General features: G+C 39.6%; 1 protein-coding gene across 1 annotated transcript; it reads right to left on the reverse strand.

Moving 5' to 3' along the window:
* Positions 1-3819: 3819 nt before the first annotated feature.
* LOC119511236 (ovalbumin-like) lies at positions 3820-23040 on the reverse strand. Its single transcript, XM_037805763.1, has 8 exons — positions 22888-23040; positions 17651-17833; positions 14507-14557; positions 13317-13442; positions 12531-12648; positions 9393-9535; positions 6982-7137; positions 3820-4215 (listed from the first exon to the last, which is right to left on the reverse strand). Exons 1-8 carry the CDS (start codon positions 23038-23040, stop codon positions 3820-3822), a joined length of 1326 nt encoding a protein of 441 aa, XP_037661691.1.
* Positions 23041-26490: the final 3450 nt, after the last annotated feature.

Below are 26490 nucleotides of genomic sequence, written 5' to 3' on the forward strand. Positions count from 1 at the left end.
AGGTAACTGTTGATACGAACTGTGATGGTTAGGTTCATGTGTCAACTTGGCCAGGCGATGGTACCCAGCTGTCTGGTCAAGCAAGCACTGGCCTAACTGTTGCTGCAAGGAGGATTGTGGCTGGTTAATAAACCGACAGGCTGGTTTATTAAATCATAAGTCAGTTGGCTGGTAGCTGTGACTGATGATGTCAATGAAAGGTGTATCTCCCACAATGAGAGAATGCAGTCAGCTGGAGTTAATCCAATCAGTTGAAGACTTTTAAGCGAGACAGATAGAGGGCCTTCACTTCTTCAGCTGACCAGCGAAGTGTTTCCTGAGGAGTTTGTCAAAGTTGCCAGTTCGTTTCCTGAGTTTGTCGAACATCTTCATTGGGGTTGCCAGTTTGCTGCCTGCCCTATGGAATTTGGACTCATGTATACCCACAGTTGCATGAGACACTTTTATAAATCTTATATTTGTAGATATCTCTCATTGATTCTGTTTCCCTAGAGAACCCTAACTAATATACAACTCAATGTAGAAATCAAGAAGAAAATCAATAGATTCATTTGGGGACAAAACAATGCATTTAGTGGATTGATTTATGAAATAAATACTGCAATTATTGAAATTTATCTGATTTTTTTATTAATAACATATATTTTTTTCATGAGTGAAACCAAAGCATCACATAAAAAGTCATGGCCCTTTAAGCTTCATGAGAACACTGAGATTCTACCTGCTGGAAGGAGCAAGGGCCAACATTCCATGACCATATAGAAATGGCCATTTCTTTCAGGAGAGCTAGCTGACATGCCCTCTAGAAACATATCCCAGGCAATGGAAAACCTTGATATAGGGTAATTTTTCCTCAAGTGTATCATTTTCAATACCATTCAGTTCTTGGGACACTTTATTCTTTTTTGCTTGTTTGCTTACAATAGAGAGAAATGGTTTACGTATTCAGCCTCTGTGTTCTATTTGAAGTAACCACTCAGAATTTTATTTTTGTGGGAAATAGTTCCCATAATCATATGAGTTCCATTTTCCCCAATAACATTTTTCTTTTTGCTTTTTCCTACAGAGCTAACCAGGTGCATGGATGCAAAATTAAAAAAAAAAGAAGTCCCCCAACATTAAATCAAGGACATTAAAAAAGTTGAAATTTTTCGACATATTGTATACCTTCCTCCTGCCCTCCACCATTTTTTTTAACTTCCTTGGGTTGATCAGCATTAATTGTCTTCTTATACCTCTTTGGCTGCTTCATTTAGAACTATACTTCATGTAGAACTGTACCTCATTTAGAACTATGGTGACTGAGATGTCAGCTTGGGCAGTGAAAGGTATTTACAACAAATTCTGGGAGTGTGTTATTATTAGGGTATATCAAGTCACTTGTCTAGCTTAGTGTATGAAAAGTTACTCAATGCTAAATACTGTAGGCAACCTGTAAGTGTTTAATAGTACAATATTGCCAGTATTTCCTACAAAGCTATACATTACAGAATTTTTTTTCATTTCTGTCAAAATATAATTTCCATATCCAACTAAAGCTATTAAAATCTAAATGATCAGGTAGTGGGATTGAGAAACAATCTCATTATACTGAGCAGGCATTTTTGGTATGATTTGTCAAACAAAAGTGATTAATCAATTAGGTCAGGGAAGTGGTTGATGTTAGCTTTATTGTAACAGGAAACTGAAAGTTGAATGGTACCAAAAAAAGTTTCGACATGAGCAAAGGGATTGAATTAACTGTGAGTTGGAGTATCTCCCTTGCTCACTTAAAGCTAGAGATACAATTCAAATTTTAAAACTCTAAGAAAAACACTCCAAACTGTTTCCCTGGATCATTCCCATCAGATAAAACTAGAAGTGCAGAGCAGAATGATTCCAAAATTATGCCAACAGGGTAAGTAAGTAACTGACATTAGAGAAGGAAGCCTACAGTCAGTGTGACACAGGAGTAAAATTCTTTCCAGAAAGAGGGCTGGAAAAGAAAGAGAACAAAGAGGATAATCAAAACAAAAAAAAAAAGAATGACCTGGAGAGAATTCTTGGTGTCTCTGTGGGTTTGCCAGTGGACACACCTTAGAATAATAATTTTAACTATAAAGTTAGAAACTTATCAAACGTTTTCTTTTCCATGAACATTGAATCTCACGGCCGCCCTGTGACAGAGGCAGGATTGGCATATCCATTTTGCAGAGGAGGAAACTGGAGGACTGAGGGATTAAAATGGTTTCCCCAAGGTTGTCAGCTACTAAGTAGGAAGAATCAGGATTTCAACTTAGATCTGCCAGTGCGATAACCCGTGCTTTCTCCATTCTGTTCTACTGTGATGCTGACCAGGATCAGCACTGGCTCAGTGGGATCCCCTGGAGAGACTAAGGATGGGTGCCTGGTAGGAGAAAGCAATGCTTGATGATGAGAAGGGACTACGAAGTGGAGAGGGGAACACAAAAGGGAAACACAGAACATGAAAGTTCATTTTACACTGAAGAATTGAAAACAGAACTCAAATACTTGTACACAAATGTTCATAGCAGCATCATTCACAATAGCCAAAAGGTAGAAATACCCAAGCAACAATCAACAGATGATTGGATAAACAAATTGTGGCATAAAGATACAATAGAATATTATTCAGCCATACAAAAGAATGAAGTTCTGAAACATGCCACAACATGGATGAAACTAGAGAACATTATGCTAAGTGAAATAAACCAGCCCCAAAAGGACAAATATTGTATAATTCCACTTAAATGCAATATCTAGAATTGGCAAACTCATAGAGACAGAAAAAATATTAGAGGTTACCAAGGACTAGTGGAGGGAAGAGAATAGGATGTTGTTTAATGGGTACAGGGTTTCTGTTGGAGGCGATGAAAAAGTTTAGATAATGGCTGATGGTGATGGTAATGCAACATTGTGAATGCAGTTAATGCCACTGAATTGTTCCCTTAAAACTGGTTAAAATGGCAAGTTTTATGTTATGTATGTATCCACAATAAAAAAATTTTAACTCATATTTTGCCTATTAAATGATTTCAAGTATAAAACTGCTTTGTAGACCTTAAAATGTTCTACAACTGTTATTTCTAAACTGTGCCTGGTTGTATGTGAGGGAATAGAGGGGGAAAATCCCTTCTTTTTCTTTCCATTTCATGTTCTACCATAGGGGCCTTGGCTTGAGTCTCAGGGTTGGATCAGGGTGAAGAGTTGGAGGCTTGTATCAAAACTTCCAGGCTTGAAAATCCAGTCTGTCACTTGCCCCTTGCATGCCCTTGGGTAAATGAACCTAAGTTTCAGTTTTGTCATCTTTACCATGGAGGTAGCAACAATTACTACCTCTCAGGGTTTGGGTAGGAATTAAATTGTCATCCAGGTGAGGTGCTTAGCATAGCATATAGCCAGTGAAGATTGGCTTCTCTTACCAGTATCATTAGTTCATGCACAGATAGATAAATAATTTCAGGAGTTATCTTGGTAACCTAATCACACGGAGTAGTATTATTCCTATGGAAATGGGCATTCTGCATTTTAACATCCTATAATGAGATTCTGAGTAACATTTGGACTGCCTAAGAAAACAGATAGTATTGATCTTAGTATTTAAATAAATTCAGCTAAAATTTTTTGACATGCTATAACTTGCTTAACCAATATAACCAAGGAGTGATGGGATAGAAATTTTTCATGGAACAGTTGAAAGAAAAAATATTGCTAGAAATCTTGGTTTATCCCTTTAATCTGTGTGAATTCTAGAAACTCCTAAAATCTAGCTATTGTGAAGAAGCGGGAAGTTATCTGAGCATTAATTCATTCCCTTCCTTAAGGGGTGGTGACTCTGCCATAGAAAAGAATCATCTCGGTTTCCTTGTGTCGGATAAGGAAGAGGAAAGGACGGTCTACCTGGAATAGGACAAGATGTTCTACTTTGCTTGTTTGGTTGTTATGCACTAACTCTGAGCCACCCTCAGTGACCTCCAGCACGGCCTTATGGATTATCTTGGAGACTACGAGGCCTCCTGCTGCGGATATGCCAGATAAGTCAGCCATGGAGTCGTCAAAGACATCAGTCATTCCCAAAGCCGCCAATATCAAAGTCAGATCCTCATGGGACCCTTCAAGCTGGAGCCGGGGCAGGCGCAGATCCACTGCAGTGTCTCTCATGTTGGCTGAGCTGACCCAGTGTTTTAGTTTCTCATAAGTGATTTCTTTGGTAACCTATGGGAAAGAAAGCAGAAAGCCAAATACAAACAAATTTTTTTTTTGGAAAATATAATATGCCAATGTGAAACATTATAAGGGCCAGAGGGGAGGCTGTGAATAGGGAAAGCTATCTCTCATTGTCAGTTTGGAAAGCAGAGTGTAAGCATGTGCCTGACACATCAGAGGAAGTGGGGAATGCAGCCGTGAGCAAGAAGTGCAGTCGGAAGCCTGTAGCCTCGGAATCTACAACACTTTGGCACACCACCTAAGACTCCCTTGGGAAAAACAGGCCACCATGGGAAATTTCTTTCTTCCTTTTCTTGATCTTTCTATAAATTGAACAACTTACATATTATAATTGTGCACCTTATATAGGTGCCTAACCTTTTCTATTGCTAATTAATAATTATTAATATTGTCTTTTAGAGACTTTTAACAAGCCAATCATCATTGTCATAACATCATCATCATCAACAACATCAATATTAATAATAAATAAAGACATCTCTGAAATCTGAGCTTCTCCCACCTGACAATGTACGTTACGATTCTAGTCTGAAGAATATAATTTTCTACTTCACCTCTAACCAACATTCTAATTATATATTCATAGAGATTGAAATTGTATTAAAGTAGCATTTCTAGATCATTAGAATCAAATAATCCTACATTTGAAAGAGACCTTAGAGGAGTCCCTCATACAGCATTTGTGACACCAAAAAGTATCTGCTTGAGAAGATTTTGTACCAGCAACCTCCTCTGTAAAACAGCCTGGCTCTGTGGTTGCACCACTAAGTTTGCAATAAAGGCCATTCCTATTTTGAGCAGAAATGTGCTTCCCTGTAATTCCCACCTATTTGTTTTAGTTCTCACTCTGGGAACAACTCAGAATTAGTCCATTCCTTCTTCAGAGGGCAACCGCATATTTTAATACGATGCCACACTCCCTAAGTCACTGCCCTTCTCTCCTTCCACTCCTGAAACGACGTCACTTCTGGTTTCTCCACATTCTGGTTGTCTTCACTGGGAGGAGGTTCAAGGTGACAGTGACTCATTTAGATTATGTTAGGGATGGACTCTATTGAGAAGTAGTCACTCTTGACAACAACCAGTGCAAGCCTAAGCCAAAAAAAAAAAAAACAAAAAATTAGCATGGAATTAGCATTTGCCGTATACCACTGAGCAAGGACCTTCAACATATAACCACTAAGTGGTAGATTGCCCTCATCCACAGTGAGGATCATTGTTAGGCATTCTAACTAGAGAAAACGAGGTGGCTGTAAGGACCCAGACCCCTCCACCTCTACTCCTCCCTCATGAGATTATATCACATTATAATTGCACTTCAGAATTTGCATACTTTTCAGAGATCTTAACAGAGTTTTATAATATTCCATCTTCACGACCCAAGTCGAGTAAAGTGCAGCCACAAGTGTTGAACGTGTAATCATGTAGGCCATGTTAGAAGGATGGCGTTTCATTGACCTTTCTTTCATAAGATCATAAAATTTAAGAACTAAAAATTACCCTAGAAATCATTTGTTTTAGCCCCTTCATTGTAGGGATAAAATAACTGAGGTCTGGTGAGGTTAAATGACTACACAGTCCCACAAAGAGTTTGTGGCAAACTAATGGTCAGATTCCAATTCTGCCACCTACTAATTTAGTGTGCTTCTACTGTTTAGCCAGGAGAAAGGAAGCCTAAATAATAATAATGATATCTAACATTAATAATTATTATTAGTAAAAATAACTTAAATCTCACTTTATCAGAGAGGTTTTCCTTGATTAACGTTGGTAAAATTCAGGCCCCCCAATCATATCACTTTCCATCCCATCTCCTTTTATTTTTCTTCACAGACTATTGAAATTGTATTGTTTCTACTTTGTTTATTTGCTTATTTATAAATGAACTTATTTATATGTAAGAGCTGTGATTTTAATTTTCAGCCACATGCCTTAAAGAATCTGAGCAAGCATTTTAATACTGGAGTGGCTAAAGAGACCTGAGAAACAGGTTTTAATGATGGCATGTACCTAATTTGCTATGAAATCTTGAGCAAATTGTATAATGGTTTGGTCTACAGGTTCCCTCCCCTGTCAAACGGGCTACCAGAGCCCATTTGCCTCACTGGATTAGTGAGGATTTTGGCCACCAAGGATGAAGAAAGGGTGAAGGGGAGGAGAAGACATCTTCAGCAGGAGACAAGCAGCGGGAGCAGAGCTGGACTCAGACAAGTCTGAAAGACACTGGAGTAAAAGGAGGAGAAATGGGGATCTAAGGAAACTTGCTGGGGATTTGTTAGATCCATACCAATGCCCAGAGTAAGAACACACAATGTGAAACAGGGGAGTCCATGGGACACAGAGGAAAGAGCCAGAAAAATCGCAAAGAGAACAGATTGAGCATCAAGTATACCTATTGGGTGTTGGTGGAAATAGAGTTAGTTGGTTGGCGGCAGATTCAAAAGAGGTATTAATACGTAATATGTAAAAAGTACATGTAAATCAACAACAACAACCAAACCCTGTGAGGACTGGAAGAGAAAAATGCATGGGACTGTGCTTTAAAAACTGAAAACTTTGACAATTACAAGCAATCTATCCTAGTGTTTGGGCATTGACATAACTTTGTCTTGGGGATTCTAGTTGATTTTTTAAATAAGCATACACTAGTTAAGCCGTAACATAAGTGGTTATTTTTTAAGTCCTCAGGCTTTAAACTTCTCAAGCACAGGGTTTTTCTCTCGAGGCTCTGGTTGCAAAGGTGCAGTGGTCTACCTGACCCAGGCCGGTGTCCTCACTGGGCAGGATGATGTTCATACTCAGATGACCGTCTGCGTCGGGCATCTCAAGGATCCGGACCCGGGGTTCCTCGAAGGAGCCCAGTTTAAAGTGACCCTGCAGCTGCATCATCTGCACAGATTTGCTCCGGGACTGCAAAAGTAAAAGAAGTGAGGTGACAAGGCCAACCCCTGTTTTATTTTTTCATTTAAGGCAAGAAAAATTTACATTGTCATCCATTCTCAAAGATTATCCACTTGGGTGACAAAAATTCATGAAACATCTGTGGCTGATCATTATTATGATGATTTAAAGGGAAGAAGAGACTAAACAAAGTAGCTTCTGAAGTACAAAGTGTTTAACTCTCCTGATACATCATTTTTATTCAGAGTACATTTTTGATGCCCAGAAGCACTTAACTCACTTTAAAGGGCTGAGAAATATGCACACCATAAGATCTTATCAAGATAACCATTTTTCAAGTTCAAATAGGTCCTTTCAGGAACATAATTTAGAAATCTCTCCAGCTCAAGTAAAATCTCAGTTTTTAATCTCAGCCTGGAACTGGTTCTGCAGCATGGAGCTGATTCTAATCATCTTTGGAGTTACAGGGCAGCCAAGGAAATTAAAAAATGCAAGCTAGGGCAAAGTGCAGTTCACACCCACATGCTGAAGCTAACAATTGAAGAAAATTTACTCATGACCATAACTATATTTTGTTGTCCTCTTTGAAATGCCAGGTAAGAGTTTACCATGTCTGTAACAGGCAGCTCCATTGTGAGCCAGACAGACCCAATTTTACTGAGAAATAAAGAGTCTATCTGATTAATTGTTTCCTCTAGCAAATCTGTCTGCTTTGGGATGTGCTTACCCCTTCAGGTATCTCTCCATGAATCCTACTAAAATATTCACCCTGTTTTCCATATACTGTGGTCCCCTGACTGGGCTTACCCCTGGGATGACATGGAGAGGCTATGTAAACATACAAATACTCAAGCCCTACTTGTGAACCAGAATCTCTAGGGAAGTGGCCCTGGAATCTGAATTTTTAAAAACACAGGTGTGAAAAATACATGATTTCATTATTTATTTTGTGACCTCAAAATCTGATGGCAATTTTCTTTGCAAGGATATCAGTAGATACTGAGCAGTGTATTTGGCTGGAAGATTATGTTTCTCCTTAAAGCCATTTACCATTTATTTTACGTGAAAAGTATTTATTCAGCAATATAAAAACTCTTTATTTTTATAATTGACCATAACAAATTTTAAATTTATCTATCATTTCAATCATTTCTTGATGGGCTAGAGTAAATACCTTCGATAGCAGAGGAACTTTACTATCATACCCAGAACCATACTTTTTTATTAAATAGCATGTCTTATTTTGGTTGCAGCCTTTTATTTAGGACACTTTGGGACACTAAGAAAAGAAGTTGGGAAGACTGAGGTTGTGGAAGGGCGGAAGGCCTCGAACCTTTTATTTTGACTTTGATTCTGGTTCACAAGTTTCGCCTTGTGTACTTGGTTGACTAGCCTTCTCCCCAGAATTGACATCCACCTGGGACCTCAGAATGTGACTTCATTTGGAAGGAGGGTCTTTGAGATGTGATTGGTTAAGATGTGGGCATACTGGGCTACAGTGGGTCCAGAATCCAATGACTGGTGTCCTCTTAAGAAGAGACAGGGAAGAGGCTGCCACGTGGAGATGGAGACGGGGATTGGAGGAGCGTGTCTACAAGCCAAGGAATGCCAGGAATTTCTGGCAGTTACCAGAAGCAGAGAGAGAGAGACATAGAGCAGGTTCTCCCTCAGAGCCTCCAGAAGGAACCAACTCCATCAATACCTCGATTTCAGACTTCTACCCTTCTGAACTGTGAAATAATATATTGCTGTAGTTTTAAGCCACCCATTTGTGGCAATTTGTTCTGGGACCCCTAGGAAACCAATACCTTTTGCTACTTAAGGAGATCACACACATTTTACAAATGGCCTGCCTGTTAGTCCCACCAGTGTCTATTTTGGTTATTCCCCATCATCTGACTTCATTTCCTGTTTGCAATAAGTAATAGCTTCATAATGATTTAAGCCTAGCCCAACCCTGAATCTACTTTAAACCCTTTCAAAGTCTGTATTTTGTAAAAATGTTTAATTAAAGACAATATGGCAAAAAGATAGCATTTCTGTTTTCACACATGGTGAAAATACTATGGAGAATTTAAAAGAAAGGCCCCACAACAAAACAAACGTCTTGTCAATCTAATTCTGCTCTTTGTTGAGTATGTAGCTAGGCAGGTCACTTGGAAATTAATTTGTCTACCTGGGGCCAGAAATAATTTAACATATTTTAAGGACATCAATTTTGAGGATTATCTTCAAGAGAAAAAGAAGTTAAGACATGAACCTACCTCATCCAACCGAAAAGTCATTGGTTTGGTTTGGTCTTTCTGAAATGCATGTTTCCAGATCCCTTTGAAGGAGACAGCATTGACCAGCACCAGCTGATCAGAAGATGCGAGACTGCTGGGTGATAAGAGGTCCTTGATTTCACCTTTGGGAAGGGAAACATAGAGAGAGCATATCTGAGAATCATGTGATCACCCATAGAATATGAACTATTTTCACTGGATTGGTTTTGTTTTACATCTACTTTTGAACTGGCATAATCCAAAAGTAGTAACTGACATTCAGTATCCTCAGATGAGCCAAAAAGACCTTCAAGCAAATATGTAAAGTATTTACAATTCTTTGATAGATGAAGAATGCAGGGTGCAGAAAAAAAACAAACTGGGTGCAGAGCATATCTGCCTACTTTATGGCAATGTATAAAATTGTTGATGAAATTTTCTTGTTTTATACCGTTAATAAATGTTATACTGTTAATATTCTTTGTTATTCTACTTTGGCAAAATTCTTGCACTAACAATAATTTGGATTCCAGATGGGGCAAAAAATCAAATGTAAAAGAAAGGACAATGGAGATCTTCTGAGAAAATCTAGTGTATTTTCTTACATGTACATTTTATATATGTGCTCTTAGCATGAGAAAGACCTTCTTCAACAATTCTGGACACCTACAAGCTATAGAAGCAGAGATGGTCACGTTTGACTATAAAATTTTAAAATGTATGTGACAAAAAGAACTTAAAATTAATAGAAAATAACATATTTATAAACATATTTGCAAGGCATAGGACAAAAGTCAATATAATATGCAATGAGTTCTGACAAATTTTTAAGGATGGGATTAAACACAATAGAAAAATGGAAAGAGGAAATGAACAGACAATGCACAGAAAAGCAAATTTGAAAGACTAATTATCATATGGAAATACACTCATATTCTCCAGTAGTCTGTGAAATGCGAATGAAAATAATAATGGGATATTACTTTACATTTTCAGAAGAGTGAAAAAGTTAAATATAAGGTAACGTTTTATAATCAGGATGCAAGACAAACCATAGTTTTTATATATACATTTCCACTGAAAAATTACTGAAGCCCTTTTCAAAATGAATACTACAATTGTTATTTAAATTATATAAATACGCTTTGACTAGCAATCTCACTCCTGAGAATCTAGCCAACAGATTACACCAATGCGAAAGGATTGTATATATATGAATGTCTATGAAAAAGATATATATATATAAAGTTAGTATATATAAGGAAGTTGATAAAAAAATCTATATATCTATAAAGTATGTTATTCCAGCATGGCTGATACTAATGAAAACATTTTAGTATAGCTCGATAAGTTATCATCTATCTACACCATAAATTTTATGCAGTTATTTAAAAAAAAATGAATTAGCTCTCAGCCAGTTGATATGGTGGGACTTTCCGTGAGTGAGAAAGTACGTGATTTCATCTGCATCAAACCCTTGAATCAGATGGCCTAGTATTAAAAGCATGAAATCTGGAGCTAATATTTATGCTCTACAATTGATGAGTGTGTGAACTTGATTGAGCTATTAAAACTTTCTAGGCTCAGTTGTTTCATCTGTAAAATGAGGATAATAAGTTATCATCTTTTTGGGTACATTAAATGAGATGATAGATGTAAAACACTTGGAATAGCATATGATGTCCGGTAAATGGCATATAAGTAATTGCTATTACTACTCTACAGATAGGGAAAGGAGTCTTAAAAGTTAAGTATCCTGTTGAAGTTAAGAAACTGGATTGATTTAAATAACTTGAATAAGGAACCCAGTTAGGAAGTGGTTTATAGTTACTAGCATATTAACCATTAATGTTCAACTTTCCTTTGACTCTTCTCTCGGTACCGCTCAGTGCTGAAAACAATGACTATTTGCATGGGTGGTTTTGCAGATTGCCACTCTCAGCTGAAAATGATTTTCTAGCAACACCAGGCAAAAGGGATAACAGAAAGTTGCAGAAGAAAGATTGTCTTTTCTTCATGCCTCCACACTTCTCAAGAGTAAACATAAATTTTCTCATGAATAAAATTAATGAGATGTTTTGAATTTTCTCTTTATGAATATGAAAAAGCCATTGGATCTCCACAAATGGTGCTGATACAACTGATTATCTATATGCCGGGGGAGAAAGAAACTCCAATCTCTCACACTCCACATGGAAGTTAATCCTAGACAGATAATAGATCTAAATGAAAAGCCGAAACATTGAATAGAAGAAAAAAAAGGAGAATATTTTTGTGACCTTGGGGTAAGCAAAATTTCTTAGAGACTATATAGAAATCATGAACATTAAAAAAAATGGATAAATTGGACTTCATTAAAATTAAAAACTGTTCATTAAAAATACCATCAAGAAAATAAATAAGCAAGACACAGACTGGGATAAAATATTTACAACATACGTAGCTGACAAAATATTTGTGTCCAGAATATGTAAAGAATTCCTGCAACTCCATAATACAAAGAAAAGAACCCAATTTAAAAATGGGCAAATGATTTGAACAGACACTTCACAAATAAAAATGTATGAATGACAATAAGATGCTCAATGTCATCAGTCATCAGGGAAATACAAATTAAAACCACAGGAGATACCACTGCACACTTACTAAAATGACTAAATGAAAAAGGTTTACAGCCTCTTTTATGGATTGGATCATGTCTGTCATCACGACATGTTCAAGTCCTAACCTCTGGATGTGAGCTCATTTTTAAGTAGGATCATCAAAGTTTCTATTATTTAAGGTAAGGCCAAGCAGAAGAAATTTGGAAACAGAGTGAAAAAAGCAGGGCACACAAAAAATGCATACTATCATATTCCATGTATTTGAAATTTTAAAACAGGCAAAATGAACCTATGATAATAGAAATCTGAGTTGTGGCTGCTTGGAGGTGGTTGATCAGGAGAGAGCATGGAGCTACTTTCTGGGGTGATGGAAATGTTCTGCATCATGAAATGGATTTGTCCAAACTGATCGGATTTACTGAAGAGCTGAGCACATCACTCAATCTAAATGATGCCTCAAAAAAAGAAGAGGAAGAAAGAGGAGGGGGAGGGGGTGGGGGAGGGGGAGGAGAAGCAGCCCTGGGTGTCTTCTTACCTTTTGTCTTGTTTTCAACCCATGAGTTAATCTGCATTCTGGCTTCTTCTATATTGTTTTTAAAGTCTATATTTTCCGATTTCAGTGCGTATAATTGCTCAATACAGTCTAAATATTTCTATAATGTCAGCAGAAGACAAAGAAGAGACATAAGTAAATTTTGAGTTGAATGCATTTAGACCATACATGTAAATGGAGGAAGACATCTATAAAACACCATTAATCAGGACTAAGCCCAATTAATAAAAATAAATATCTTTGTCATGTCTGAGGCAAACATTTAAGTAAAACAAACTAGAGGATGTCATTTCAATGACAAGGACACTTTTTTATTGCCAGCCTCAGATAGTGTACGTTACACCCATAACTGCATAATTAAAATAATCAGACTTAAGATAATTAGAATCCTCAGTCTGGAGTTTCAAGATATCAATTTCCCTTTTACTACTGATGTCAAAATCTTATCAGTGTTGTCACTGGTTTTAATCATAAAGTATGTAAAATACTTTGTGCTTGTTATGCTTCAACCAGGCCCTTCTGAATCATGATTGAATTTATTACAAAATAGCATCTGCAACTTAGAATCCTAAACTCTTTTGTATTTTTCTACACCCAATATACCCTATATTTTATATTCTATATATAACACATCTATATATATATATATTTAATATATCTTTTATATTTCTCTACAGTTTCGATAGCACACACAATGCTAAAATAGAATAAAGATAGAAAGGAAAGTCTTGTGCTTTACTTAGGGAAATACATTTTATTTCAACTCACCGGGAGAAAGACATGGGCTGCCTCTGCAAACATTCCACTTGCCATGTGGACTTGGCTGCCGCTAGACTTGCTGATTTCAGAGAGAACTGCTCGAATGTGTGAATGGACTCCTGTATCTTGTTCACACTAAGATGCAGTTAGAAAATACTTGAAAATAGGGGTTATGACACCTACTACCTATCAACACAAATCAACTGAAGTTAGACAACAGGTTCCTCAGTTTTCATTAAGACATGCTATTTCAGAAAAATAAAAAATAAAAAACCACTCATTCCACCATTTGTACATGCTGAAACACTTACCCTTCACCAAAATGGGTAGTCTGACAATCTGATCGCTGTTGGAGAATAGCCACGAGGGCAAGTTATCATGCACGGATTCACAGGTGTCAGGAGTAACTCAGCTCTAGTCAGAACTTGCCCTGTCTCCTTCAACAGCCATTGTGGGAACAACGGGCCCAGAGCACACAAGGCTGACATATTATTTTTAATACAGTTGGTATCAGGAAAAAAATACACTTGCTACATTTTGTCATAAATAAGAATTCTGGGTGATAAATTCTGGTCTTGGTAGTCCCATCAGAGGTAACAGTGGGTAAGGCCACATCTAGGAAGCTACGGACCGCCTGAGACAAGTGAAGGCAGACGTTACTTACTTTCCCTAAAAATTACCAACTCGGAAAAACACAACAATAAAACTTGTAAAGAGAATCCACCCTTATAGAGATACATTTTAAAAAAATAGTATATTTGTGAGTCTACGATGAACATTCCCATTTATTTTTTCTTCAATAAAAGACAAAGCACAGCTCATATCTTTGAACACTCCATATGCTCTAGGCACTGTTTGAAGTGCTGTGTGTGGTTCATCTCTCTGGAGAGCTTTGGGGGTTCCATGATAAGATCTCCTTGAGAATAACTTCTCTTCTGTACTTCTGCTCAAGGAAGGAAGACTACTTCCTAAAGACTAATTAATTATCTTTAGCTCAATGTTTTGACATTCATCATTTTGGCTCCCCTTGTTTCCAAATGTCAAAGCATGAATGCCTTTTAAGCAGGAGTGTGACTATGTATCTCTTTTATAGAGTCAAAGAAGCTCTGTAATAAATACTCCATTTTCTTTAACCTGTACCCCTTATGATGGACTGCCATAAGAGAAGGGAAAAAGGAAAGCAGGAGCTCTTTAGCTACCTTTGTGTTTGAAGAATCTGCAGTCCTTTTTAATGTGTTCAAGTGGAGAACCTACAATGAGAAACACAAAAGTATTTTCAAAGGGTATGCAAAGGCTACTCCAAAAGACCAGAAGGTGACATAGCAAACTGTTTACTTGCTATGAATGTTATGCTCTTTACATTTTTATGAACTTCTTATTATTCATCCCCCCTTTCTCTTACCTGTTTCTGAGTTTTGCTCCTCATTAAAAAAAAAAAAAAAAAAAAGATACTGTTATTTCAAAGAGGAAAGGTGAGTTTGAAGCACAAAATCTTTTCAGTGCTCCTGGGTAGGAATCTGAGAGTTAGGGTTATAGATGGGGTGTAGATATTAACTTACATATATGTAGATTTACCTTTCTCATCCTTGTGGTAGAATGTAAGCTGAACATTTTAAAATGTATTTTAAAATCAATTCATTTTGTCTTTTGTATTGTCATTTAATTTTGCTCATCTCTGCATTACCAGTTGTGAAACATAGCAGAAACCCCATAAATACTGTGGAATAAAGAATGAATGGGTATGTGGATAAATGAATGACTCTCCATAACATCTGCAGGCAGTTAGTATCATTGGTAACTCATTGAGCATACAAAGATAATTTTCTGAATTCATATAATGGATTGTTTTTTTTCAAATTACTTTCACAAATATCTGATTTACAGTATCCCTTAGAGATTCCAGTAGCTTCTATTATTTCTTCCAGGACACAATGCAACTTATTGACTTAGTTAAGATATAACCTTAATTTCCTGAGGCCCCCATCAGAGAACAGCTAAAATAAAACTCTTCTCAAATATTTAAAGGGTGAGTGGTTTTAACATATTATTTTATGGTCTCTGAGAGCAGAAATAGGATGAAGAGGCAGTGGATAGAGAACAGACATTATAATACTCTTAAAATACATACTGAAGAGGGTTTATTTATTTTTCTGTTGTTTTTAAGGTTTGGAAAATGACAAAGGAGCAACAGTGATGGACAGGTAGTCTTAAAGCTCCTGGCAAAGAAGAACTGTCTATAATTTAAAGCTATCTGAAAATTTGTTGCTAAGTTACCTCACATCAACTTCTGCCTTATTTAAGACTTTCAACAGACTGAACATCTGTATTATGGATGAGATTCAAGCACAGAGTGGAGAGCTGGAATTTCATGACTTTTTCCAGCTCTGAGATTGCCTCATAGTCTCTTATATGAGAGGACATACACTGCTCCATAATTCAAGGGCACTGAGTGAACAGTGCCCCACTGGCTTTGCTTCCCTCATCCTCCTCATCAAAAGAAAGCACATTATTGAAGAGCGTCATAGGAGAGCAGCATTAAGAGGCTGAAAAGATGAAGGACTTTCCTCCATTCTGTACTGGAAGCAGTAAGGAGAAAATCAGTTCTTTGGTTCTCTTCTAACTCACACTGCTTGGTTGTCAGAAAAGACCAAGAATTGCCACTCCTGGGTCTCTCTGCTCACTCTGCCCTCAGCACAGGGGCCATGCTGTCTACTGTTGTATTACCTGAAGCGTGAGCTCGTGAAGATGGAGCCACCAGCCAGCCCGCTCCTCTCACTTAGAAGGAAGAGAGAGGGAAGGGGCACTCTACATGTCCTCATTCCAGGATGACCTGTAAAGTTTCCCCCAGCTTCCTCATTCTCAACTATGTCTCCACCTCCACAAGCATGTATTTATTGAGCACTTTTTATGGGGAAGACACTAAGGACTTTATTTCCCCAATGCATGAGATTGAACACAAGAGCTTTTATGTTTAGTTTTTCTTGTGTTTAAAAATATTATAAAGTTATTTCATGAACTAGTTCAAATGTATGAAACTTGTACAAAGAGTTAATAATAGAGTGGTATAAGGGGGAAAATTACCTATTGCAAACTATGGACTACAGTTGGCAGTAATATCTTAATATTCTTTCATCAACAATAACAAATGTACCACACCAATACTAGGGGTCAATAATTGAGCGGGGGGAGGTTAAGGGGTATGAGGTTTTCTTCTTTTATGTTTATTTGTTACTTTTCTTTTTGGAGTAATGAAAATGATCTAAAATTGAGTGTGATAACGATTGCACAATTAGGCGATGACACTAAGACATTGATTGTATACCTTGGATGGATTATGTGGTATGTGAATATATCTCAATAAAATTTACAGTTTAACAATATATATTATTAAATTCGGAATTGGATTCCACATTTTCAAATTCATTTCCAATTTAAATCCTGAATCAAGAGAAACCTTATTCCACTAGTTAATCACCTCCCACCCCACTCCCACCACTACCAAAAATAAACTGAGAGACAATTTGGGCATGTTGAATTATCCCTACCCAGAAATAATTCTTCCACTCACCCAAAATTCTTGGCTAAGTTAAAGCAGTGATGATCCCCTTGGAAACATAATCACGCAGGTCAAAAACTCTTTCCTTAGATTATAAGCCCCTCGAGAGTAGAAGCCTTGTGAAATGTCCCTTATGTGATCTATATCATTCATTTATTCAATCCACTGCTATTTAGTCACCAGTCAACATAGTTTTTGAAAACCTCTAAGTGCTGGGTGCTGGAGGCACTGGGCTTTTACTATTCATGGCACACAATGTAGCACAATCCCGAACTCTAGACTTCATCCTCATTATCTGATCTGAGTTATCCATGTGTATCTTAAAGCACATTATGTTCACTTCACTGAGCAACGGATTGTGTTTCCAGAAAACAGAACACATAAGGAGTGAGTGTCATCCAGGAGGATGTTAGAAGGTCCTGAGCTGGGGAACCACTATGGGACTGCTCACCACTGCAAAAAGGTCCCGGGAAGCTAAGACTGAAGACAGGCAGGGTGTAGATGGGGGCTCCCAGTTTTGCTGTGGGCCAGGTAGGCCTCACGAATGTTTCTCCCTGCTCAGGCCTCTGCTGTGCCCCTTCTCCCCTGCCTCTCAAGGAGAGCAATGTGAACTCTTATCTTTTGCACCCTTTTTGAAAGAGGCAAATTCGTAAGTAACCTTAAGGAAAGGTGTGCATTCTCTCATGATTACAGAGTAGGTGTGTATAAAATCTCCATAACAAGATGGTGTTTGAAATTGTCAGTTGATTGTCTTCTAGACATGGCTGTAAGTGCACCTGTGACATACCTTCTCCATCTGAGATGCACTGTCACCTCTGGCTCCCAGGAACACCACAGCCAGGATGGACAGGAGACCCAAGGGAGAATAGAAGATATTCTCAGTCATGTGATCACAGCTCATTTCCTTAAAGATGTCAAAGCAAAACTGGGCATTTGCTGCACTGAGTGAGCCCATTTCTCTATCCAATGTCTGGAAAACAAAGGCAAACATCAACAACAAAAAAAACGTAAGTCAAAACATCACTAGCTAGCAGTTTATTTCAAACTAAGGCAAGGTTTACTCCTATTTTGTGAAACCTAAATGCTCAAGGAGGTGCTTTATTGAAAGAAAGAAAAAAGAGCACAAATTTTGGAATCAAATGCATTTCCAACTCTGCTACATTCTAATTTTATGATTCCTGGCCTCTGTTTCCTCTCCTGCAAAAGTGTTTAAACAAGAGCTTCCTGATAGGATTATTGTGAGGATTAAATTGAACAATGTTTGTATGTGCCCAGGACAATGTCTGCCTATAGTAGGCAAGTACAGCAGGGGTTATCATTATTATTATTTTTGGTGTTGTTAGTTAGGTTAATTCACTTGATTAAAGAAATGAAAAAAAGGACAAAGTATGTTTTGAATCCAATAGGCAAATGCACAAAACAGTCTGGCAAGAGAGGAAAGACACACCAGCAAAATCCACTCCTACAACTGGAAAAACATCTCAAAGTGCAACTTTCTTTACAGTGGGTTGGCAGTATCATCAGTGTCTATAATGGAGAGTATTGCTTATTATATATTTTTAAGAGGGTAAAAGAAATACAATGAAGCAAGCTAGAGTCCTACAAATTCTTATTACACTTTTTTCTTTGAAAATTTGCACTCAAATATTTACTGAGAAGCAGAATTCCCTGTTCTAGGGTTGCCATGAATTGTCTCCCTCAGGTGGCTGCTCACAAACACACAAGATTGTAGAAGAGTTGAGCTTCTTGAGGAGTGAGCCAAAGTCATGTAAGAAGGAAATTCCAGCACGAAAAGACCTTTCTGTTAGGCTTTTCGATTGGAAAGAGAAGAGACGAAAACGCCATCAAAAGGAGCTTTAATGTCCAGCCACGCGCAGGTGGGCTGAAGCCTGAGATGGCAACAGCCCCAAACTAGGGGAACAGTAGGGCTTATAAAGGATGCTTAGCAGGGAGCTCTTTGTCCAGGGGTGGAGAGGCTGGCAGGTCTAGGTTGGCAGTCTCTCAGTGCCTACTTTGGGAAGGGGGGTAGCTGGCAGGTTTCCATTGGCTGGTGTGAAAGCGGGAGCTTGGGGAGAGGGGACTGGGGAGTGGGAAAGCTTAAAATTTTAAATATTATCACAAGCTTGCAGAATTCCTGAGGGCAGGAGTGGTGGCTTATTGCAGATGTGCAGGGTTCCTAGGGCGGATGTGTGTGTGTGTGTGTGTGTGTGTGTGCGCGCGCGCGCTGGTTTGAATGTATTATGTCCCCAAAATATGCCATTATCTTTGATGGACTCTTGTGTGGGCAGATGCATTAGTGTTGATTAGATTGTAATTCTATGATTGAGTGCTTCCGCGGAGATGCGCCCCACCCAACTGTAGGTGATAACTCTGATTGGATAGTTTCCATGGATGTGTGGCCCCAGTCATTCAGCGTGGGCCTTGATTAGTTTACTAGAGCACAATATAAGCTCAGTCAGAAGGAGCAAGATTGCTACAGCCAAGAAGGACACTTTGAATTATGCACAGGAGCTGAGAGTGGAACTGCAGTTTACAGAGACATTTTGGAGATGGCCTTTGAAAGCAGACTTTTGCTCCTGAGAAGCTAAGATAGGACAAATGCCCCAAGAGCAACTGAGAGTGACATTTTGAAGAGGAGCTGCAGCCTAGAGAGGAACGTCATGGGAGAAAGCCATTTTGAAACCAGAACTCTGGAACAGACACCAGCCACGTGCCTTCCCAGCTAACAGAGGATTTCCGGACGCCATTGGCCATCCTCCAGTGAAGGTGCCCGATTGTTGATACATTCATTACCTTGGACACTTTATGGTGTTCAGACTGTAACTGTGTAACCAAATAAACCCCCTTTATAAAAGCCAAACCACTTCATGTATTTTGCTTAAGGGCAGCACTGGCAAACTGGAGCAGGGGAGTTTATTGCAAACTTGCAGATTTCCTAAGGGCAGGGGTGCGGTGAGGGCCCAGGGCCTAAACCTAACACTTCCTTCTTTCCTTCCTCCCTCCCTCCCTCCCTTCTTCCTATCATCTTCCTTTCTTCCTTCCCTCCCTCCCTCCCTTCTTTCCTTCCCTAAATCCTCCTTTGCGAAAAGCTCTGTGCTTAGATCTGGGGATAACTCAGAATCATCTGCATCTCTGCTTCTACCTGGTGCCTGGCATTGAATTCAGAGCCAGGTGAATGATGGAGGCCATGGTCTGTGGTGCCATGTTCTGCATCTCCTCTCCCTGTGGCTGGCTGCTTTGAAGAACCAGCCTCTTAGGATAGTGCTGGGCCTAGGAAGAAGCAAGACCCTAGGGTATAAACGTTGAGGAGATCCTCACTCGAGCGTGTTGACTGTGCATTTGAGCAACCCTGAGAGAGCACCTCCTTAAACATTGCACCCCAGAGCCCTGTTTGTCTCACCCTAGTCCTGGCCCTGCTTAGGAGACCAGGTCAGCATTTTGGGTACAGGAGCCTGCGAGTCTGTGTTTCTGGTGGTTGTGCTGCTATCTTATAGAGCACTACAGATACCTCCGGGCGCTTCCACTGAGATGTTAGAATTACTATGATTTCTCCCAGTGTCTGCTGTTTATGCGAATGGAGTACCTCAGAGGAACCCAGAAAAATCCAGTTTCCTAACTGGTTTGCCTTGAAGGCTCAAGTCAGCTTGTCCTGCCTCCAGGAGAAAAAAAAAAATGTACAGAACACCTGCTCTGAGGCAGGAGCTTCCTCACGCATTCCTCATTTACTTCCCATCACAGACCCAAGAGGTGGATATCGGTGGGAATGCTGTGCTGTGCCACTGGGATCCTCCTTCAGGATGAAGGCTCTCAGAGAGACTCACCGGCTCTTAGACCCTCACTGGGAATTGTACTGGCCAAGAACTGCTGTGCCAGGGGCAGCCACGCTCATAGCCAGTCAGGGTAGAAAATAAAGGCAGCTTTGCCTCAGGGGTGGATAATTCTGGAGGATTATTCCAGCTCCAGAGCACTTTGTCTCAGCGTGTGTGTCCCGGGGATCCAGCTCAGGCATCAACATCATCATCATCAGCTACAACATCATCATTATTTTATATAGAGAAACTAAAATTTGATAAATTAAGACGTGTTCTTGAGTTCTAGGGCCAGTCCACTTTTCTTCAAAATAGATGACTTGGAATACAGTGCCACTCATTCAGGAATACCCAGGTGAGTTTTCTGGGTATGGTTACATACATATATATTTTTTTCTCTAAGAAGATTCACATTTCCTTTTCCTCCTGATAGGACATTCCTTGTCTCTTTCTCTTATGGTGTTTACTTATAACACTTGAGATTTTAGAAGATCATCTTGTAAAATCCAATCTATTAGAGGTCATTGAAATACTAATCTATGATCAGGGATTTGGGGGATTTAGACAGTAAAGCTAGCTAACTCAGGTTGAGTTTAAATTCTTTCAACTTTCACAAAAACACATAAAACTCCATACTTCATAGAAATCTATGAAGTTGTAAAAATATCTATATGTCATTACTGAAAATGGCCAAAATAAATGGTGTGTGCATAGTCACCAGCCAGAGCAAGTGTGTGTGTGTGTGTGTGTGTGTGTGTGTGTGTGCTTTACTCTTTACTGGAGTTATTACAACTCAATGCATTGATTCTTTATCTAATGCTGATTGGAAAATCAGAAAATCTGTCATAATACTTTCTTCTGAAGGATTTAATCAACATCGTGCCTTGCCAACATCCGGAGGCCTGGCAGCAACGTTTCCCAGACTAGAGGTGTGGTTCCAATAAAGCAGCCTATGGAATTCCTCCACAGAGCATAGCAAGCTGAAATCCTGTGGCTGGCTGCCTGGCTGACTTGTCACAGGGATCAGAAGCTTTATTACCTGCTTTCCCCATCAACATGGAAATAAAAGCTGCTAAGACACCAGTGTGTCTCTGTTGCCTGGTTGTCATGTAACAACTAGGTGGGAATGGATTTGGGAGTCGGGGGAAGATGGAGTCAGAGGAGGTTCACATTCACAAGACAATGGAAACAGATGGAGGGCAAGGCCCTGTGTCTGAGAGTTTACGAGATGCTGACCAGTTGGTTTTCCCCTGCTTATTCAGGTCTTTGGGAAGCCCTGCCTCCTGGTAGCTCACATGGTCACCTAACAATTAAAAACCATTCTCTGGTTATACCAGAAAGTTCTCACCACACCCACACAACCCATGGAGGATGCTTGCGCTAATGAGGGCTCAGGTAGTTGAAATGGCCAGTCATGACTCTTTGTAACAGAGAGTTTTAAAATCAGACAAACCTGGGTTCTAAATTGAACTGTGTCCTTTAGTATTCGTTTGAGTAACTATTTTGAATTCTCTGAACCTATGTTTATAAAACAGGGATAACAGCGATACCTTACAAGGTTGTATGTTAAATTCGATAATTAATATAAATTAATATAATAGAAAAGTGATTCAACAAATGTTAGCTTCCACTGATCTTATAGGGAATATGGATATAACTCAAAGAGCAGTCACAGATTTGGGAAGGAAATTATCAGGTCCCAAAACTTACTATGCAAATGGGAAAACTGAGGTAAGACCCAGAGGGGTCATGTGACTTGCTAAAGTTCACATAGCTTGAAAACATCAAATTCAGAACAGAAACAATTTTTCTAATTCCTTACCCAGCACCTCTCTGTCTAATTTATCACAGTGAGACAAAACTTATTAAAAGAGGGTCTGAATTTTGGTACCATTTCCCATAGGCGTTTACAGATTACTCATTCAGCCTCAATTCCGTCTTCTTTCAAATCCCCACTTAAGCCAGAAGTAAAGATTGGTGACAGGAAGGGATCTCTGCAGTACTAGAAACATCAAAACCTCACTCAGTAAGTAAGAGTGACTGGAGCAAGGGCCACACAGCTTTCCTTCTACCACCCCCTCCTGCCCTTTCACACATGGCACCTCTTACCTCCCGTTTCCTTTGGTTCCAACTCAATACTTTTCCCTAGACTTTCTGAGACCGGTTGCAAAAGGTCGCTTCAAAGAAGATTGACATTCAGTGCTTGGATCTCTACTTTGTCATCAGGTTGCTCAAAGTGCTGCTTGGCGAGCCCAGAGCTGTGCCGGCAACGCATGGATGGACGGATGGACACCGCACTCCGTGCAGGGTGCTTGCTCCTCCCCTGCCTTCCCAGGACTTGGCAGCACAGCTCATTTTCTCCTTCCATTGTGAAGGGACAATGTATTTATACCAAAGGCCAGAGACTGTGCCAGCTGACGTGTGCACTGCAAGGCAGGCTGCTTCCCTGGCTCAGCACAGTGACCCAAGAGGTGTAGAAAACTTCAATTAAGCATTTAGAGCCATGAGTTTTATTTAATGACTGATGTCATTTTATGATTACAAAATTAAATTAAATGTAATGTGTACATATATATTACATACACCCTCTGGCTATGACAACAAATTATTGGTGCCTAAAAGCCAGAAAGGAGGGCCTTTGTCCTGAAAACTGGTAGCCGGCTTCTTTCCCTGACCTGGGGATGAGCCATCGTGGATGAAATGCTGTCCTCCTGGGCCTGGAGACACCTGGCCGGGAGGAACCCCTGCTGAGTCAGGGTTTCAGGCACATCTCCAAGAAAATGTAGGCAGCGTTCCACATGGAGCAAGCTACAGAGCCGGGGAGCCCCAAATCAGAGAGAGACTAATACAGCATCTAGCTGAAGGGATCTCAGAGACGATGTCTGCAGGGATTGTCAACCCCAACCAAGACATGCTTTTGATATAAGATGCAGAACATATGTTCCAAACAGAAACAAGAGTTTCATGCAAATCTTCTCACTACAAAAGAACAGTGCATTCCGATATTTCCTTTTCTATTCCATTCTGTTTCATTTTTTAAACATGGGTCACAATTCACTAACTTGACTTTTACAACCCTTGATGGGCCTGTCCTGCCTTTGGAAAACACTGATCTACCCCAAATGCCTCATTTTACAAAGGAGGAAACTGAGCACTAGGTAAGCCACTTGTCACAGTGCAGAGACTAGAAAGGATTACTCTGCTCAAATGATTTAGGACCGAGAGGTTTTCTCTGTGTCCCATTCACCCTTGGAGGAGTTTAGCTAGTTTTTTATATTCAACTTCCTAGTTGACTTAACTTCCTCATCTACGTTCCCTAAGAAGTTTTGGCTTTCATTTCACCCCTCCAGATTAAATTGTTATGACTTAAAAGTATTTTCTCTAAAAATAAAAACACATGGTTTTGCCTTTTTCATAAAGAACCCCACCCCCCCCCCACACACACAAATTATTAGCTAACCCTAATTGGGTACATTTAAAGTCAAATCCAGGCACTCATATTAGCTCCTTTTTCTCAAATTGTACATACATACACAGAGAGAGAGACACAGAAAACCTGTTTTTGAAAAAATAAATAATAAAAATAAAAAATAATAAAAAGCAGTGCCCAAATTACAAATATATTCAGAAGAAGAAGAGGTTAATTAATGTAATAAAAAGACTAAAGGCAGTAAAAGAGGGTTGGGGGCAGAATTAAGTTCCTTTGTATTTCTACAAAAATGAATCCCAATTTATGTAATATAAAAACTGCCACCAAATACGGCTACATCAGGAAATGGATTAAAGAGCCAACATGTATAGTGAATTTATAGTGATTACTATAAAATTATTGTGCACACATGAGTAGAAGCTTGGATTATGGGCTTCGCAAAACAAAATTGGCAAATGCCCGCCACATCAGACAATTGGGCAGTGTTCGGCTTTACCCTAAGGAGTGGGGAAAGGAAACAGCACACAAGGAAAAATGCCTGAGGTTCTGCTTGGTTCTCAAATTCTTAGAAGGGGAAGGAAGAAATTAAATAAGCTAAGTATGTATAATGTTACTAAGAGGCATCAGGATACACAGCTTATATTCTCAAGGAAATCTTGCCCATTTGGAGAACCAACTCAGCTCACAGAAACACTCCAAGAAGCAATGCCACCTTCTCACAGACCAGCACTAAAGATGGAGACATGTTTTCACTCACTGGATCGGTAAGGACCTGTACGGGAACGCCTGAGCAAGGGAGAGCTGGCAGTATGTGTCCTGCTCTAGAGAGAAATGAGCTTACCAGGATGTCTAAAGTTTGCTCTAGATTCTCAAAGAAACATTCCTTGAATCAGATTGTGTGCTCTTTAGAGAACTTCTGTTCTCCCATATAAAGTCCTGGGAAGTTTAGGATTCACAGAGGAAGAGGGAGAGGAGAGGAGTTTACAATAGCAAAAAGAATTCACAGGGACTTCACAGGGGCTTTGAGTTCTCTGTAGATGCTGTACCCCAACAGACCCCAGAAATGGACATTTTAAACAAAAAAAAACAGTTAATAATTCAGTAGATAGCTATCCACAGAACAAGTTGGCTATTTGCAAAGAGATGGCTGGGCATGTTCAATGTGGTCTTATTACCAATAAACACTGTACTAACAAAACAACCTGTGCCGGTTTTTCTTGCCTATGAAGTCTCTTGCGGTCAAGATGCTGATTAATAGGTAGGAGGGAGGGGGTATGTCCCTGCTGATTGTCCTGGACAGCCATGAAGATCCCTTAAAGGAGCCCTCGCCACACAGCCATGGCACACACCCAGTGTTCCACGGCTCTTGCACTTGGTTTTCTGTGTGCTGCATTGCATGGCTTCCATTCAGAATTTCTTATTTAGATATAGATAGAAGTTTTAAACATAGGGGATCTATGGATGGGATTCAGGAGCTATCTGAAGTTCTTAAGATTACATATATAAATTTGTGTATATAGGGTACTTTTTCAACACTTTTAAATCTGATTCTCAAAGGGAGATTTCACTTCCAAAATTAAGCTTGCAGCAGCCTTAGATGGATGCTTCCACACTTCAGCCCCTACATTCTCCTGGCACCCACCCTCTTCGCTCCGCTGTTCGTGTCACTGCCGTTTAAAGTTTGCTAAATTGAATCTTGGGAGTCCTCCTCTTGACCCCACATTCAGTCAATCTCAAAGGCCCGGCCAGTCAGTGCACCTCATAAAATCTCACTTCAGCCCCTCTGTGCATCCCCCAGGGCCTTCTCGGGGGGCCACCGCCCTGTTCTCCCTGTGCATAGTCTTGTAACGCTCTGGCCCACCCACCACACATCAGTGGACACAAGCCTCCAATCAAACCTGAGAAGGCAATATGCTCCTTAAAGCTGTTGGTGCCCCTGTGCTAATCTTAGACTGAAGGCAAACTTCTCGTCCTGGAGTACAGGGCCCCTGTGGCCTGCTCCCCCACCCCCAACCACTCACCCCTTCACTGCCCTCCCACCTTCTACCTCCTGTGGTTGCATGGTCAGCCTGTCTGAGGAGCTGCGTGGCTCTCCCCTCTGGGCCTCAGAGCACCTGTTGCCTCCACGGGAGCCCTCTGCCCCTCTCCTCCCAGGTCCCCCTACTCATTCCTCCAGGTCTAAGCTAAAACATCCCCTCCTCCAGGAAGTCTTCCTGACTCTCCAGGACTGGATTAGAAACCCCTGCTCTGTGCTCCAGAGCCCCTCTGTCCTCCTTCATAGCACATAACATGCTGCTATGACATGTGGAATTGGTGATATTTCTTGCCAGCATGAGAATTAAACTCTTAGCAGCAAGTGAATTTGGAAAGAAATTTCATATTTAAAAA

This window comes from Choloepus didactylus, chromosome 16 (assembly GCF_015220235.1).
Source record: "Choloepus didactylus isolate mChoDid1 chromosome 16, mChoDid1.pri, whole genome shotgun sequence".
Taxonomy (NCBI): Eukaryota; Metazoa; Chordata; class Mammalia; order Pilosa; family Megalonychidae; genus Choloepus; species Choloepus didactylus.

Bases quoted from the DNA above. Each gene is read 5' to 3' on its own strand.
- LOC119511236 (XM_037805763.1), bottom strand. From the start codon at position 23,040: ATGGAAGGAGAAAATGAGCTGTGCTGCCAAGTCCTGGGAAGGCAGGGG. The intron at 13,443-14,506 runs GTAGCTAAAGAG...ACTGCATCTTAG, and splicing joins CAGATTCTTCAAACACAAAG to TGTGAACAAGATACAGGAGT. The intron at 7,138-9,392 runs GTAGGTTCATGT...TTACTTTTGCAG, and splicing joins TGACTTTTCGGTTGGATGAG to TCCCGGAGCAAATCTGTGCA.